The sequence below is a fragment of the Artemia sp. Qi Xiang Cuo genome, chromosome 8 (genome assembly GCF_049724085.1).
Source record: "Artemia sp. Qi Xiang Cuo chromosome 8, ASM4972408v1, whole genome shotgun sequence".
Classification (NCBI taxonomy): domain Eukaryota; kingdom Metazoa; phylum Arthropoda; class Branchiopoda; order Anostraca; family Artemiidae; genus Artemia; species Artemia sp. Qi Xiang Cuo.
Genome location: NC_142801.1, coordinates 59,639,970 through 59,658,891, shown reverse-complemented (window position 1 = coordinate 59,658,891; position 18,922 = coordinate 59,639,970). Strand labels below are relative to the sequence as shown.

General features: G+C 35.4%; 1 protein-coding gene across 1 annotated transcript in view; it reads right to left on the bottom strand.

Annotated features, from left to right (window-relative positions):
• Arf6 (ADP-ribosylation factor 6) overlaps positions 1–18,922 on the bottom strand; it is a 50,068-nt gene that overhangs the window by 16,709 nt on the left and 14,437 nt on the right. Inside the window, exon 2 of the mRNA XM_089093638.1 lies at positions 5,662–5,894. Coding sequence (XP_088949764.1) covers positions 5,662–5,847 — 186 coding nt within the window. The 5' untranslated portion in view covers positions 5,848–5,894. The remainder of the gene's footprint in view (positions 1–5,661; positions 5,895–18,922) is intronic.

Genomic DNA, 18,922 nt, shown 5'->3' with positions numbered 1-18,922 from the left:
AGACAGGGCATAACGTTTTGTTGGTAGATTCACGAGGGCCTTTGCAGTTTATGCAAGTTGACTGATCTTTCACACAGTTTAGCACTTCTGTGGGATAATATTCTTACTGCATGTTTGTAGGATTACATTTCATGTGTTGGATGAGTGTCCAGGTTTTCGGAATTTTTGGCATTGGTAATTTAAGTGTGTAGATTTTATGTGCCTTCAATTGACCAAAGAGGAATATCTGCGCAGAAGTATTTATTGTTTCTTTAAGTATGAATAGGAAAGACTTGTCTCAATTTTGACCATTTGCATCTAGTTTGCCAGTTGAAGAACATCCACAACCAAGATTGGGTTGCCGGATCTATAAGAGAGCTGTTCTTTTAGCTCTTGATTTGGAATTCTTAGAGGAATGTTATGTACAACTATTTTAGTTGGATTGTGAGTTGGAGTCGAATATACAGATTTTATAGAAGAGTCAAGTACAGATTTCAAATTCATGATTTTCTCTGCTGACTTGGTATCTTGAATGGCTATTAGCAATGAACCGTCGCGATTGATGTTTAAAGAGAAAAACAGATTTTATTACTTTAAAAGTTGCTACTCTTATAAGAGCAATTTTTATTCTCAAAGGGGGTTTTAGGTGACACTTTTAGGTAGATTCCCTGGTTTGGTGATGGGATGGATGAAAAAAATCTCACTGAGATTTTTTTTCATTTATTTGCAGCTCCCTGAAAGAACCTCTTGTAACCAAAAATTTAAAACGCGCTTTGAAAGAAAACAAAACAATAACTGGGGAGTGAAAAACAATCGCCATTTGAAGCTCTTTCAGAGGAAAAGTTCCAATAGTTTTTATTCCTTTTTATTCAAGCTCCAATACAGAAGATACTATAATTCTAATTGATCTTACTGATAAATTCTTTGCAAAAAAAAATAATGGAAATTCTAAAAATTAGCCAGAAATTTCGCAAAAATCATGTCGGATCGAAATGAAAACTGTGCCGATACATTCACCATAGCCAAAAGTTCCTTATAGGAGAAATACAGTCCCAATCCTGAGCAGATTTTTGCACGTGAAGGAGTGATGTGCCTCCTTTTTTTCTTTTTTTTTCTCGCGCTGCAGTTGGGGCGCTGAAACACCATTGAGATGTTAAATATACAATAGAGAAGAACAAAAATAAAATAAATAAATTCTGAAACAAAATAAACCTTGCGACAATACCTGTTGTTATTACTCCTACATGTGCCAGATAACTGATTGCATCTTAATTACTCCTGTTTGACTCAATTACGTGAATTAACAGAAATTAGTGAGAGGCAAAAAATCGGCTTTTCTAGCTTTTCTAAATTTGGAGGTGGAGGGCATTTTTTAAAGATATGTTCAATGAAAATATCTAAAGAGGGCTAACGACGAGAAGAGGCCTCGAGCCTAGCTAAAAAAAAGAATTGTAACATGGCTCCTTACGAGAGTCATCCATGTCTCCAGATGGATCGCATTTCCATCAGCCAAACCATTAGTTATCCAAATTCTTCATATCGGACTTGATAATTTTGCTCGACAGCAATGCCTGGTTTTTATTACTTCTCTTTGTCAGGTCTATAATGGTGCTGATGGATATTTGGTGATGATAGCTTTAGTTGCTAATTTGTATTCAGTACACCTCTCATGCTCTAGATCAGTGGTTCCCAACCGATTTAAGGCCATACCCCAAGCATACATTTCAAAAATCCTGATGCCCCCCTCGTGCTCTTTGAATTTTGTTATTCAAAATTTTGCGTGTATTCACCTGAAGGAAGCTTAAAAATGCCATTAGTTTGGTACCGCTATCATTTTTTTCGGGCTGTCCTCTACGCATATTTTATATTAATGAAAAACATTGTCTGAATACAAAATCTTTTATACAATGTATACCATCAATGCAGTACTATCATATATCTTTTTTGCCCTTGAAATGCATATGAATGTGACGTCATTCACACGATTTTTTTTTTAAATCAAGGCTCTAAAGGATGAAGTGCGACTTCGTCTCAAACAACCGACTGCTGACACTAACGGATCAGACCCCGAACTCTCGTCAGCTCGTCATAAGAACCTTGCGGTGGTTCGGCCACTTAATTCGCATGCCAGCAGAAGCACCCGCCAGCAAACTTTTCAATTTTGATCCCCCTGAACATGGCTCTAAGCGCCCCCTTGGAAGACCCCGGTTCAGAAAGAGGGACAGCCTTACCCAGTACCTCTCCATGATCGATACTGATCTCAAAGGAAGCAGTCACGTTTACTCAGGATCGTTCAGAATGGAGGTGAAGAGTCACATCTCTCTCTAAAATGGACCACCAGCAGGAGCTTTAAGTCAAGTAAGTCAAGTCTAAAGTATAGTCAGCCGAAAGGTGTACGTTCCACCCATGACCCACCAAAGTATTGTCATGTCTCACCAGTGGGGCCTGCGCCCCACGTTGGGAATCACGGCTGTAGATCATTGGTTCCCAAACGTGAAACATACGTCCTTGGGGATGCGTGATATACATCAAAAAGAGAACTTTATATATTGAAAATTTTATATTTAAAGTAAATTTTTATTCATATTGTCCATAATCCATGAAAAGGGAACTTTAAATATTAAAATTATTTACAGTTTAAAGAAATTTTTATTCATATTGTCCATAATCAGGCACTCCGTCGGAAAAACAGGGTCGCTTCTCGTTCAGCATTTGAACTCTCAAATTTTGGTGCCTTGTGCCACCATTTTCAAACTTCCATTTTAATAATCATCAACTAGCTAGCTTTTATAATTTTGAAGCCCCCTCCCTCCTTATACAGTAGATTCAATGCGAAGGGGCTAGGAGGATGCCCCCCTTCCCTAGGTTTTGAGAATATCTTTTCTTGGTACTTTCATTGAAACATAGCTTTTTTGGTATTGTCAATGAACAAGTTGGAAAAACAACAAGAATACGTTCTTTCGATTCTGAAAGATACATTTTTGCCCCCTCCCCCTTCTAAATTTCCACGAATTTACGCAACTGCCCTCACATCTTACATATTGCCCCATTCTGGAAAATCTACACAAAATCAGACACACCAAAAATCTGTTTGTTGTTTTTCCGTTGTTCAAAATATTTACTACGTCTATGTCTAGAAAAACACCAATAGTTCAAAAATACACGAGTGCCATGTGCTAGCTGTCTCTCCGTTTACTGAAAACATAACAAAAAGTAGCTGGCCACCGATTAGTCCCACTTCCAGGGCACTGATTTATATATATTTAGTATTTAAAGTTATTTACATATCATTAATGCAGTGGTTTATATACAATTTAATTGTGCATGCACGTAATTAAACGGAGATTAGCATAAAAATGTAAGGAATCATCAAAAGTGTCTTGGATTAGTGTGAATTTGTATATAATGCATACATTATAATGTAGAAATCCTTTCCTATTATTTTCTGTTTATTAAAATCCAGTTTCTTTGATTTGATAGGTCTCCTATGAATTTTTTTGTTTTTATTCTCTTTTCCATTGTGTATCCATAAGCAAATTGAAGTGTGTTTCTCATTGTAAAAAAGTACATACTTTTAATCAGAAAAGAAGTACCCTTTCTCATACCTCTGCAATTACTGGAGCCAGAAAAAGGACGGGCTGATAGTTGTTACTTTACCTCCTTACCTCCTAATACTGATAGCTGTTACTTCCTTATGTAATTACACGGATCAAAAGATGGTTTCAAGAGTAGTAAAAGCAATTAAAAAGCTGCAGGGGAGACAAATAGGAGAATTCAGCCATGGCAAGGAATGTAAGATTTTTACACGGAATAATATATACCAAGAAATTTGCAAGTCCAGAAATTTGGAATAACTACTAGGCTCCTAAAAACTCACAGGAGCACCAAGCCACCTGCGGTCAACGCAGCTACGCATGCTCCTCCTCTATCCCTATCTATTCAAAGCCTCCTTCTTTACACCCTCCCAGGAAGTTCCCATTTCCCTTAAATCTTTCCTTACGGGATCCTCCCACCCCAACCAGGGATGACCTGTTAGTCGTTTGGTTCTAAACGGTTGTCCAAAGGATAATCTATGACAATCTGTCATCCTTCATCCACAAAACGTTCCCTAACCATCTAAACCTTTCTCTCATCAGTAAAGCTATGCATTTCCCAAAACTTAGAATTACAATCTGTAAAATAAATTAAAATTTGATATAGTGTTATAGTTGATAATTTTAAACGCAAAGATTTACACAGTACGTATAGATTCATTTTTACATGTATCTTGTAATTAATTTGAATAATCTGCCTACTTTTGAGTCTTTTTAGAAGTTTATACAGGCCTGTAAATTCTTTACAATCAAAATTTATCTAAAAAATAAAATAAAAAAAGAAAGTGAAAAATTTGTTATATTTCTATTCAAACATCTAAAATACTTTCCTCTATTAAATAGACCGATTATTAAACAAAAAAGTGTGATAAATGATAACAGAATAATTAGTGAATTCCATAATTAGTGAGAAACATAACAAAGAACACAAGGCCTCTGAGTGTCTATATGAGTGTGATACCAAATATGATTTAAAAATTAGCCCGTTTTCCTCACATGCAAGCGCCTTCAGCTATTTACCATCTTCACTCTCAGAGGAAATTTGAAGTAGAGTTTATACCTGATTCAAATAATTAGGTTCTAGTTGTGGAAAATAGCAAGATTTTATTATATTTGTTACATATGTGTATGGAGCATTGAGTAACCCCTCGATTTTTGGTTGCTCCAGGCACAGCTTCAGGTATACTGTACTTAACTTCAGATATAGCTTACCCAGACATTGAATTGGATGTTTTATAATTTCATATTTCTATACATAATTACACTTTGACATTATATTTGACATTTTATTATTACGTTGGCTATTGTTATATTTGAAATATATATAAAACACAACGACATATTAATGTTGTTATTACACTTAACAACATAACATTCTTAGTAAAGACAGTGGGAGCAGTAAAGATGCTAAAAGTAGAATAGCCAAGGCCCAGGGTGTTTGTTCACAGTTGAAGAAAGTTTGGAAGAATAGGAGGATAAGTCTGCATATCAAAATAAGAAAATTGGAAGCTACAGTGATGACAGTGATAAGGTGTGGTTCTGAAGCGTGGGCCCTCCAAGAAACAGGGGAGGGTTTGTCATATGTTTTCCAGGAAAATTGCCAACGGACTTTTTTGGGTACCCGACTGACTAACCGTATCTCAAGCAATAAACTGTACCATAAATGTGGGTTAATCCTGCTTTCTAGGGCTAAAAAAAAAAAGGTCGAGACTGCTACGACACTTTCTACGGATGAAGGATGACAGATTGCCCAATATTGTCCCAATATCCAGGCAACCGTCTAGGGCCAAACGAAAAGCAGGTCGTGCCTGAATGGGGTTGGAGGATGTCCATAAGCAAAGATTTAAGGGAAATGGGAACTTCTTGGGAGGTGTAAAGAGGGAGGCTTTGGATACATTGAGATGGAGGAGGACCGTGCGTAGCTGTGTTGGTCTCAGGTGGCCCGGCGTATGTTGTTAGTAGTAGTAGTGGTATTACATTTGATGCTACATTATAACTGATATATAAGTAAATGAACCAGTGAATAACTCCTCAGTTCTTAGTTTCTCAAGTGCTCCTTAACATATACTTAAGATCAGGTATAACTTACCCAGACATTGAATTTGACATTTTTGTAAGTTACAGTTTCAACATTGAATCCTACGGTTGGAATAGTGGTGACAGGCTGTCCAAGTTTGAGTTTGTAAAGGATGGTTGTTTTTCCAGCTGCATCCAGGCCAAGCATCAAGATTCGCATCTCTTTACTGCCAAACAGTTTTGAAAATAATTTCCCCATTGCCTGTGTTGTTCTATTTCTTCTTACAGTCAAAGCATGGTGATTTACTGCAAAACACCAACAATTAATACCATATAAAACAGAATAAAATAAAACTTTGAAAAACCAATCGGTAAACCCGCTTTTATCCCTAAATACACTAAAAGGATTTTTCTTCTTTCCTGCTACAGAGAAAAACTGAAATCTTTTAAATTAAAACGAAATAATAAGTCATGACATATATATAACTATTGCAGAGCCTGTAAGCGACCTTACCCTTCCATACAACCAAAAAGACCACATCACCCTTTTCCCATGGCGACAGGGTTTCGAGTCCTGGTGTCACTGGGTATTTGGTTTAGATCAGTGGTCAGAGGCATGACTCTATAAGCTCAGCTAGAGGCAACCCAGCTATACAGGGGTGCCTGCAGAAACTCTAAGGAAGGTAAACAAGAGGGGTGTGCAAGAGCACAGTATCGCTGACCCCCCTGCCCCCCCCCCATTGGACTTCCTGGCTGAAGAGCCATGAAACGTATATCAACACCTCCAGTAGAGACTGAAAAGTCTAATGCTGTATTATTTACCTTTTTATCCTGATTATCAGGATTTGCTAAGGAGTTATATGGCATGAGCACCGAGAAAACTGATATTTTTATTTTAATCAATTTAGTCTTTGCCAAATCTTGGAATTAATTTTTTAGCCTTCATACATACAAATACTTTTATACAATCAATTTGAAGCAAGATGAAATTTTGAAATGAGACTTTTCATACAAAACCCAGCATGGCTTCACATTCTTAGTTTTTTGAAGTATGTAATTTGGGGGAGGGGTGTTCAAGATTTCATAGGCCCACTTATGCTTCTAATCATTCAGATTGAAAATCCTTACATGATTCCGGTTCAAACAAGGCGTGTCATGCCTACCTACCAACCCAAAAGTTGAAAATAGGAGAGAGCATTTTCGGAGGAAACATAGGTCCACTTTCGTCCCCCAATCATATAATTTTACTTTTGTAATATTCTGGTTCAATAAGACGCATTAGGCCTATATATCTGCTAAAAAGTAAGTGGAGGAAGGAAGTTGATTTGTTGGAGAGGCATATTGATCTGTATTAGTCATGCCTCCAGTCATACATATTAGAAATTCTTTTATGATTCCAGCTCAAATATGGTGTATCATACCGCAATACAGATGGGTGAGCACATACACAGGAAACCATTGGAGAAGGGGAGATATTTGAATACAATATCCCCTCACTATACTAGTTATATATGTTATGCTAGTTTTATTGAAAACTATGTGTCTTGAACAGTCCCGGGAAAGAACAAATAAACTGATTTTTTTTTTATATATGATTATATAAATTGCTGAAAAACTCAGAAATTCAAGATTTTATTTCACTGCAATTTTGATTTTTCAGTGCTGTACATATAAAAGAAAATTTGTAATATAATCTGTTTTCAGTAAAGCGCAAACGATACTACAGGCTTTAGACTTTTATGGTTAAGGGAGGAGAAAGAGGGCAGTAGCCTAACTCCTGTTTGTAGGGATTTTTGTTCGTTTTAAGTTTGACCTGAATATTCAATTTAATTTTTACTCGTTTTTATGATTTATTTATTCATTTATTAGTACTTGTTATCTGTCTGTTTGCTATGATTGTTTATTTATTTCTGTTCGTTTCAAGCTTCATTTATTCTTTCATAGCAATTTCTGGTTGTTTTGAGTTTAAATTACTATTGAAATTTATTTCTCGTGGTTTTAGGTTTAATATGGCTCTTTACTTTCCTTTCGAAAACTTCTTTTTTGGAAAGTCTTTAATTAATTTCTGTTCGTTTTTAATTGCCAAAGGTTTTTTATTGGTCAACATAATGAACATTTCTTCCATTTTTCCCATCTCCAAGTAATATTGAAATACCTGATTCTAATTTATTACACCGAATTAGTGTCTTTTAATTTATTGCAAAATACCCCTCAACATTCCCTAAAAGTTTTGACCAAGTAGGCCTACCTTTCATTATTCCTAGGATATTGGAGATACGCCCTTCTGACAACCGATATAGACACATCAATATCTTTTGATTGAGCTCAACATCCTCCTCAACATTCACTGAAAAATTCTACGCAATGCTCTGAACTGTTCCTGAGATATTGTACATAACCTTTTTACAAACTGGGTGTATTTTGGATTAGTTCAAAATATCCTGAAAGTTTCAACTAAATACCCTTATCATGCCAATCCTCAGATATTTTACTTTCGCACTTTTGGCAACTGGGATGTATATAGTTATATTTTCATTATGTTCAATATCCCCCTTAACTCTGAAACTTTCAACTTAATGCCTTTACCTATACCAGAATCCAAATAGTTGTATTTTGATTAAGCTCAACGTCCCACTTCAACATTCTCTGAAAGTTTCAACTTAATACCTTTACCTATTCCTGAGATATTGCAGACACACCATTTTGACAACCAGAATGCAATATGGTGTCTTTTGATTTAGTTCAACATCATATTCGACATTTCCCGAAATTTTCAATTTAATAATTGTAACTACGCCCAGTAACAACTGGGATGCACACAGTGTCCTCAAGTTCAACATCCTCCTCAAAGATCTCTGAATGTTTCAACTTGATATCCTTCCCTAACTACTCTTGAAATATTAAAGATTTGCCGTTTGTACAGAATGATTGATATAGTGTCTTTTGATTTTATTTAAAACCCCCATTAGTATTACATGGAAGTTTCAACTTAATACCCATAGCCAATCCTGAGGATCAATATAGATACGCTCAGGTACGCCCTTTTGACAACTTGGATGCAACAGGAGCCTTTCGATTTAATGCAACATCCCCTCAATATTCAATGAAATTTACAGTTCAAGAACATTAGGCATTTGTGAGATGCTACAGATAAGACCTTTCGACAACCTGGATACAACATACCATTTCGACAAGCAGTATGCCATTAAACTATTTAGATTTAGTTGTAATAGTATTTACTGTCATAGTTGCAATTACAGCAGCAGTAGCAGTACTACTAGTAGTAACCCAATCACTTCTGGCTCTTAAAGAGGGCCCAAGAACTTTCAATTTCAAATCGAATAAGCCCCTTCCAAAGTTCCTATGATAACTGCATCCATACAAAGTGCCTTGGTTAAAAATTAAAGGAAAAATAAATAAATAATACATAGACCCCACTTCGTTGTTTACTATGACAAGGTGCTTATGACAAGGTGGTCTGATTTCTTAACATTCATAAACTAGGACGCTACGCCCACTGTAATGTTTGGTAGATAAATCTTCATTTAAAACCCTGGCACCTATAATAAAGAACACTATTAGCAAGGCGAAGCAAGCATAAGCGCATCAAGGCAAATAAGCATAAGCACATAAAAGCAAGCTGGCGCACTAACACAAGCACAGGAGCAAGGCACCACATAATGCTACACCCACCAAAAATTTAATGTGATACACCATTGACCTTATTTTTCCTCCAGAGTGCAGACTAAGGTAAGGTTGGCATAGTCTCTTCCCCAATCCAAACCAGGGAGGAATTCTCACCCTAAGGTTGGTCCAATACAAGACTCTCCCATACTCTCACCCTAGGGTTATTCCCCTACAAAAAGTAGTGTTAAAATTAGACCCCGGCGCCGCGCCAGCAGATCGACCAAACGCCGCCAACGAGAATCCCGGTCGACAGCCACCGAAGTTTCACTAAACCACCGGCAAGCCACCGCCGGCAGAGGCAGCGGCGTTCGGCTGACTTTAAATTAATTTTGCGGCAATTCTTTATTGCGCCAACCGCAAAGTCGGAGCTTTTCTTTCTTGTGTGCTTTAGTATTTCGATTTTCCTGATTAGAAATCAAGCACTATCCCCGAATTTTCAGGTATTTCCCCGAAAATCTATGCGTCACGCCGAAAAAAATTTGGTTCCCCGAATCCCTGAAAATCACGCAATCACGGTGTCACCCCTAGCGATTTATCAACAGTGACTTTCCCTGCCAAATATTACTTTGCATACCATAATTCTTCACTACTCTCTTGTTCATTAATTTTCGTTTCTTTTGTTACTTTCTATAAAAACCAGACAGATGTAATATGCAATTGCAAATATTGCAATATACACAGTTCTTCATATGTTGACAAAAAAAGTATCGTCTTTATGAAATGAGTTTTTAATGATTTCGAATGCAGTTTCCCAATTGCTATTTCTTACATCATTCGTAGTCAAGAATTTTATTTCCAAGCTGAATGAAATTATAGAACGCATTCACTACTATACAGCTTCAGCCTTCAGTTGAATTTTTAAATTGATAGCTGACAGACTGTTTCTACAGCTGAATTGTAAGTTTGCAGATTTTTTTTTCTTTTGCTGTTTTTAGATAAGATTTTCTGAATGTTTAATACTTGTTTGTTGAACGCCTGATAGATTAAAGAAAATACAATCTTCTATTTTTACCCCCCCCCCCAGCAAAAAATAACCCTTCTATTGAGACAAAATTTAGCTATAGACTAAGCTATGTACAAGGTTGGGTAATTAAAGATTGAAACGGAAGTTATCCCAAAATATGATCTTAAGTATTGCCTATAGGGGGGGGGGAATAGGTGGCTATTATTTTTAAATGATAATACCTGATTTTAATATTGAAAGCAGGGATACCAAAAAGATAATTATTTTTTTCATTTGTTGAACGCCTGATAGATTAAAGAAAATATAATCTTCTTTCTGAAAAATATTTACCCCCCCCCCCCACAAAAAAATAACCCTTCTATTGAGACAAAATTTAGCTATAGACTAATCTATGTACAAGGTTGGGTAATTAAAGATTGAAACGGAAGTTACCCCAAATTATGATTAATAAAAAAATAGTAAATTATTGCCTATAGGAGGGGGGCCCCATTGGGACCTGTTGATTGTCTTGGGTATTTTGCGATTTCTCATGGGCTACTGGCCTAATTTGGCTTTTGTGTGTGCTCCCTTTTAATTAGATTCTTTGGATTTTATTGAATGCCACGGCGATTCTATGACTCAGTTTTCCAATAATTTGAGGTATATCTGAATAATTTCGACATTTTTGTTGTTGTTTTTGTACCCCTTTACTTTTTTTGTACCCCTTAGAATCAAAATAAATACCATAGTAATACCTCTTTAAATAGGGATTTGGGGGAATAATGCTCCCTTTTAATTAGGTTCTTTGGACCCTATTGAATGCCACGGCGAATCTATTAATCATTTTTAATATTTTTTTATTTATATATTAATTTTTTTGAATATTTTTTTTTTGTATTTTTAAACTTTTAATAGTAAAATCAATTTTTTTTTCAATTAAAACTATGCTGTTTAACTTTCTTCCGCTTGTATGTTGGAACAATATAGTGACCTAGTTTATTATTAAGTAAATTAATTTTTATTAATTTAAAGCTGAGACGTTATCCTATCAAGGTGGCATCCAGAGGGGGGGGGTATTACATTTAAATGATAATATCTCGAAATTTTTTTATTCAAAGGAGGGATACCAAAAAATTAATTTTTTTTAATTCAAAGCAGTCACGGCATCCTATCAAGATGGTATCCAGAGGGAGGGGGGGGGGGTCGGGAGCGATCATATTTAAATGATAATACCTCGAATCTTTTTGTTTGAAAGCAGGTATGCCAATAAGTTAATTTTTTTTTATTTGAAGCAAAGATGGTATCCAGAGGGGGGGGGCGTAGGGAGTTATTATACTTAAGTGATAGTTGACAAAAGTTAACAAGATTGTCGTGAGTTATACTTAATACACCACTTGTATAGTTTTATCGTCCAAAGGGAAAAGGGACACATGCGTCCAACCTGTTTTTTTTTCTTATTGCTGAAACGAGTTTACTTTGAAAAAATTTATTCATAAGTACCAGGCAGATTCACACTAAAACGAATTGGTGTGACGAAAGCGAAATCGACATCTCCACCTAACCTTGCGCTCGAGTGACAATGGCGCCCTTGGTCCAGTGCCCAAGTTACATTAAAAGGCCAGGTCATAATAAAGGCTTTCAATTTGGGAGGTTCAAGGAGGTTCTTTGACAGTCTTATGACCTCGAGGTGCTACATGTTGCAACCTTCTTACGTATCTACAGTGGTTTAAAAAATTCGATCACCCCACAAATGATTACCAAAAATATGCACAAATATAACAATTGTAACATTTGGAATATTATAACACTTTTTTCAAAGCTTTGAAGAAAAGCAAAAAAGGCTAAATACCTCTAACTATGCCTGAAAGCTATTTAAAAAGAAACTCTTTGGAGATTTCCATTGATATGACCATAGCAGAAGCTTTGAGCCTGGGTGGGAATCAAAAAGGAGTCTTTGAGTATTTTGACTACTGGTGACTTATTGTTGTGACTTTCATAAATTTGGTAATTTTTGTGAGCATTTGGAAATCAACGCTTAAGCTTAAAAACTGATACTAAGTATCCTAACATTTTGCTTGGATTAAAAGTTACAAACTAGGAAAAAAATCTCAACATCTTCTTGGAGCTACTTCAGTCTGCATATTATTTCATTTAATTACATTTAAAACGGATGTGCTTTTCTTTTTTTACCTAAGAAAATAGCTGGCACTTCATTTTTCTTCATAACGAATAAACCATTAAATGTTTTTTGTTTCTTTGTAATTAAAGTGTTTTCATGTGAAGTGTTCATCATGTATTTTTCAATTTGATAAATTTACTCCTTTTAAATGCAGTTTATAATTTAGCTGATATTAGGTATTTACGAGTTTATAATTTGGAATGAATCCCCAAAAGAAAAGATAAATAATATCCAAAAGAGTAGCCAAAAGCAATAAAAAAAAAGCTTCAGTTCAGCCTTAGCCTACATGACATATTCTAAAAAGAAGCAAAAAAAAACTTTAAACAGTATTTTTTTTTTTTAATTGTTATTGAAAACCAGTTTTTAATGCAAAGAAGGTTTTTTAGGAATCCAAAAGAGCAAAAAAAAAAACAATCAATATCAAAGTCGCCCATTTCAACTGTTTTAAAGGTGACAAAACAGATAGGCCCTATAGGCAAAGGTCATTATGAAAAAATTAAGCTTCTAAGTTCAAACTTATATTCAAAGTTTTTACCCAGATAACTGACAAATTTTGTGATACGTTATTTGAATTTTTGTATTCAGTAATGCTCAATGAAAAAACACTACTAATTTTGATAATTATTTATGTGATGAATACATAGCTAATAGATACTTCAACTATTATGCAAGGGTTCTGAAACACCACAGCCATTTCGTTTCTACCAGATTTGTGATATAACGATGAATAACAAAGAAGACCTGTTTCCAGCCAGCGACCTGTAAAGTTTTGAACTCATGAATAGGCTCGAATCTGTTGTAAATTTAAGCTGTGATTTGAGAAAGACTGATGAGAACATTAATGTTTGAGGTCAACATTGATCGCGCCGGCGGCGCGGCGCACTGTTTTTGGCACCGCCACCGGTCTTCCCTCATCGGCGCGGCGCCGGGGTCTAGTTAAAATGCTATTCTTCATAGTTTGGACAACACCCCTCCCATCCCCACAAAACAACCCAAATACACAACACACCCCAGGGATTGGTGTACATCTATGTAGTTGTATTGATAATCATAATATAGCCAATCATGAAGCTTGCAGAATAATGAAGTCATATTTCCTGAAAAAAGTTATAAATTTTTCACAATAATCAGAGATAAAAAGAAAAAATTTAAGGTCACAAAAATTATGTGTCATAATTCTGCCTTACTTCTCTGTTTGTTTAGGGATAAAGGATAAGTTACATGGTGATAACATGTCATTCTTATACTTATTTCCTTAAAAAAACTTCTAATAATCTGATATTATTTTAAATTGATAACAACATCAACAAGTCATTAGATTTACTACAAATACCACAAGGTAGAACTGCAGGCAGACCAGCAAAAGAGAAAGTATGACAAATAAAAATAATGAAAGAAGGAATTTTGGAAGATTTTATCTATATTCCAAAAAATATGCCGACTGTATCATATTGAAAATCTTAGAGAATTTATTTTTATGTTTTATATATTTTAATTCTTTTTTTTTCTACTTTTTGGGGGGCCAAGTTAACAAGTAGAATAGCAAAGGCTCAGGGTATTTTTCCACAGTCAAAAAAAGTTGGAAGAATAGAGAGATAAGTCTGCAAACCAAGATTAAAATATTGGAAGCTACAGTGATGACAGTGGTCAAATATGGCTCTGAAGCATGGGCGCTCCAAAAAGCCAATGAAGATTTGCTAGATGTTTTCCAGAGAAATTGCCTATGGATTGTTCTGGGTACCTGGCTGAAAGACTCTACTTCAAAAAGTAGGCTCTACGAAAAGTGTGGTTCAATCCCGCTTTCTAGGACTATAATGAGATAAAGGATGAGATGGCTAGGGCATATTCTGCAGATGAAGGATGACAGATTGTCCTTTTTGGCCAACTGTCTAGGGCTAAATGGAAAGCAGGTTGTCTGTGGTTGGGGTGGGAGGATGTCATAAAGAAAGATTTAAAGGAAGTGGGAACTTCCTGGGACGGTGTAAAGAGGAAAGCTTCGAATAGATTGGGGTGGAGGAGGAGCGTGCGTAGCTGTGTTGGCCTCAGGCGGCTTGGTGCTGCAGTGAGTTGTTAGTAGTAATTGTAGTAGACTTATCATAGAAGAGTGAAATAAAGGTTCAAAAATATAATTTGAAACATACAATTAGTGGCAGCAGTAGAAGAGTTGCCCTATCATGGAAATGCATAGATAGCAGACTGGACTAAATATAATGAGTAATTACTTCCCACGGACTTGGTGAGGTACTGGCTGGAGATGACACTAGCCAAAATGTTGGAGGAGGGGAGCAATGAACTTTACTAACTGGATGGTCATATTTACCAATTGATTTAGGTGATATTACTATTGAATTTACTTTAATAATTGGTCTTCTTCCATTGATTGTAAATCATATACTTCTATCAGTCCATTTGGCCAAATAAAAAGAAAAACTGAGCCAATAAAAAATTTTGCTTGCACCACTATTTTACTGGCGCAAATTTTTCATCCAACTAGCTGAAAAATCTGGGGGAAGGGTAACCCCTCATCCCCATACATGACCGGCTACAGCAATTGTATATGATAAAAGTTCAACCCTTGCAATCGAGAACATGTCCACTAGATGTTGGCCTGCAACAGAAGGTTTTTCCATCTGAAGTACCTATACTTGCATGGACTATGTGACCTTCTCAGGAATGTAAACGCGAACGTCCTCTGCAACTACGAAGCTTAATATATAATATTTCCATAGTTTTAAATCAATTCGCTGTCTCAAAATTCTTAATAGACAGCAACTTGGTCCTCTTTGGGGAAAATCGTAGTTTAGTGCCACAAAATGACAGAAGACGCCACTTTACCATGGCACAATCTTTTTGGTTTTGAAAAGGCTGTAGAACCTTTAATTTCTGTCCGAACGAGCCCTCTCCTGATCTTCCAGGACCACAAGTTCAGTACAATCGTTTATGGGGAAAAAGGGTCCATGACCTTTCTTTTGGGAAAAATGCAAAATTCTACATTTTTGCAGATAAGAACTTGAAAACTCCATGATGGGGTTCTCTAATATGCTAAATCTGACGGTTCGATTTTCATTATGATCAGTTGTCTTTGAGGATGTTTTCCCCATTTTCTTTTTAAAATCAGGCAAGTTTTCTCAGGCTTGCAGTGTTTGATGTGCAGGCTACCGTTAAACTTAATGAATTTTATATATATAAAACCAGTACAAAAAAGCCATTCTTTTGATGTAGATTGTTATAAAAAAAAAAACTGTAGAGTTTTTTTACTATTGGCTATAGTTGCTGCTTACTTACAGTTTGTTGACATGAACTGTTTAATTCTACACCATATATTCTACATGTATATCTGTTTAGAAATACAGTAAAATATTTCAGAATCTTTTCTTTTCTTCACTCGTTCTATTTGTCTGAATTTCCCTTTGGCTGCTTGATTTTACATATGGGGAGAATTTTTTAGTTTTTTGGGGGGGAGTGTGGGGACTTTCCACAGGGGGATTTTCCACGGGGGTGGGAGGGGGGAGGGGACATAATTTTCCAGGGCGAATACGCCTGGCCTCATTCAAAGTCAAGGTGGTCTCATGAGTGTAAAACAGTTGTAAAGCTACCATACTACCAAAATCCCTGCAGCTCTTAGTACAAATTAGAACAGCAGTTTGCCACCAGTTTGGTCAGAATTGAATTAGAATACCACAAATTAAAAAAATAATTCATTCGAGAACAAGCTTATGCATATAGTAAAGTAAAAATTTAAGCTTAGAAAATTTCTAGCTCTCAAGAAATCAACAGGATGACCAAGAGCACAAAAAAAGCAAAAAAAGTGTTATTCTACCAAAAACAAAGAGCAATATTAGAACATAACCAATACAGGTAGATAATTTTTTTAGTTTGATTCAGAGTTATAATCTTGTCAGAATTTAGGAACCCCATCATCATAACAATGCAATCAAAATGGGTACAGACTCCCAAGAGATTGAGTTGGGATACTTACTTTTACTTCCAACCAAGATTGGTCACGATAAACAACCTCTTTTTCTATGAGTCCTGATGACAAGAATTTTGAACCCTGGTCCCATTTTTTTTTTTCTACATACCAACTGTGTCTAATACCTAAAAGGCATTTTGGGTATCATTTGGCTTATTTTTCACCATAGGATAGTGGTGACAATTTTCTCATGATGCCTCTGACAGCAGTAGACAATTCTGGCCAGAGTCTGACAATAAGGCAGGGTATTTTATGAAGTACAAAAGTAAGATGGAGCAATCCCCCTGAAGGTATAAAACACCAGCCATGGTGAAAGAAACAATCCCTTAAGGGGTAATCTAAGGTCAAAGAAAGACGTTGCTTGGCTAATACCAGTTTTGAGGATCAAGTCCAGTAAGGCCACTGGCAGAAAATTTTCCTGGGGGGGGGTGCAGATGGCAAAATAGCAGTGGTGGTTGGGTGACAGGAAATATATTTCAGGATATTTTCCCGTTGGAATAAGTTTATTTTTAAATAATTTTGTGATAAAACTCTCAAATAAAAAGAGGAATTAAATTGCATGCAAAATGAAACAAAATACAGTAAATTTTAAACAACAAGGATTTCTGGTAGTAAAAGGATCAATTTATCTAGTCAATAACATATCTAATTATTATGCATTTAATCTTAAAAGAGAATCAAACTCAAACCAAAATTACAGAAAGATTTATTGTAGATTATAACAGATGTAGATTTGTCTTTATGCAATTTCCTACACCTTAGAATAGTTTATAGAAGGAGTAGAGATACTCAAAAATCATCCTGCCTGCACAGATACCATGTTTTGATTTTGTAATGGCCATGTAAAATATACCTCTTTCATAACGGGAGAATTCTCAACTCGAAATTAAATACGTTATATATTCAGACATTTAAAAAAAAATAGAATAGCAAAAGAAAAACAAAATTTAAACTTACTATTCAGCTGTCAAATTGACCCTCTTTCTTTTTATAGTCCTATCCAACTAAATAAAATGAACAGGTTAAAAAAATTTCACAAGACAATCTTATCAAATAGTCTGTGATAAAAAAATAGGAAGTAATAAGTGACTTGGGCCAATATTCACAAAAACTAAAAATGGAATCCTCATGACAATTGTTATAACAGAAGTATTGGCTTTTTATGCTGATTCTGAATATACAAAATTCTTTCAGTTTATTGTTACCCAACCAAAACCAAAATTTGAGAAAATTTGCCTGATATTTGAAAAAAGGGGAAACATCCCCAAAAAGCAAGTGTTCTTATTGAAACATCCTTTCAGAGAACCCTACTGTAGAGGTTTCAAGCTGCAATCTTCAAAATATGGAATTTAGCAATTTTTTTTTTCAGAAGAAACATTTTCAATGCATGTTTTTTGTTGTTGTTTTTTTTCCAGGGACAATCATATCAAACAAAAGGTCCAAGATAATTGGAAGGGAGCTCATTCAAACGAAAATTTAAAGCTCTTTTTTCAGTGACCATACAGATGGGGCCAGGGGAAAGTTTTGTTTTCTGCCATTCTAGGGCAGCAAACTATGACTTTACCCTGAAGAAGACAATTTTGCAATCAATTTAAAATTTTGAGAAGCCAATTGATTTAGAATATACATAACTATATTTTAGGCTTCCCTGCTGCAAAAGAAGTAGTCTAATGCCACACGGAGGCAGTACTGGAATCAACCAAGTTGATTCACTTTATTTATAATGATATTAGCCTACATTTGGTGATATGTAATTGCGTATCAGCTATAATGAGGGGGGGGGGTAAGTCTTTGTTTAGGTAGGGATAGGGTAGATTCCTGAAAAGGTACATTTCAATGGACAAACTGCTTACTCTTCACGAGCCTTCAGATAAATGTTGAAAGAGGCAAGGGGGAGTAGGAATTAATTAAAATGTTTGTCTATACAGCTGAAATGTTACATTCCCATTTCTACCAGTACAGAGGCAGAAAAGGCAAGGCAGGTCATCATCAGCCCCACCAGGAAATTTTTTTGGAGTGGCAAATGCTGCAAGGAACTTAGTTTTCATCAATTTTAAAAGGTGTTATTTTCTTTTTCTATTTATATGAAATATTTCAATGTATTTAAACAAATGTATGTAATGTATTTACTGATAAGAAAATCCTATTTTGGAGGTTGTGATGGCTTTAGTTATGCAGAAGATCAAAAATCTTGCAGAATTTCCATCCATACAAACAATAATATTCCTTTTCATCCAACCAAAATTCTTTAGTAGTAATATTAAACAAGGACTTTTTACCAAAATTACTATTAATTGCTAATATTTTAAGTATATTCTAATTTTATCCAAATTTAAAAATTTAAATGTAGGATGGTAGGCCTACTAATACACGTACAATTATTGATTTACACATTTTAAAAGTAATTGACCAGGGGATATAACGGACAGGTACCTCAAATTATATCACAGTTAGGCCTGGGTGTGATTTGGAAAACAGTCAGAAATTAAATAAAAAAGAGGTTTTCAACTGAAAGCAAGGAACAGATTTGAAACCTATTTGAACAATTTTTT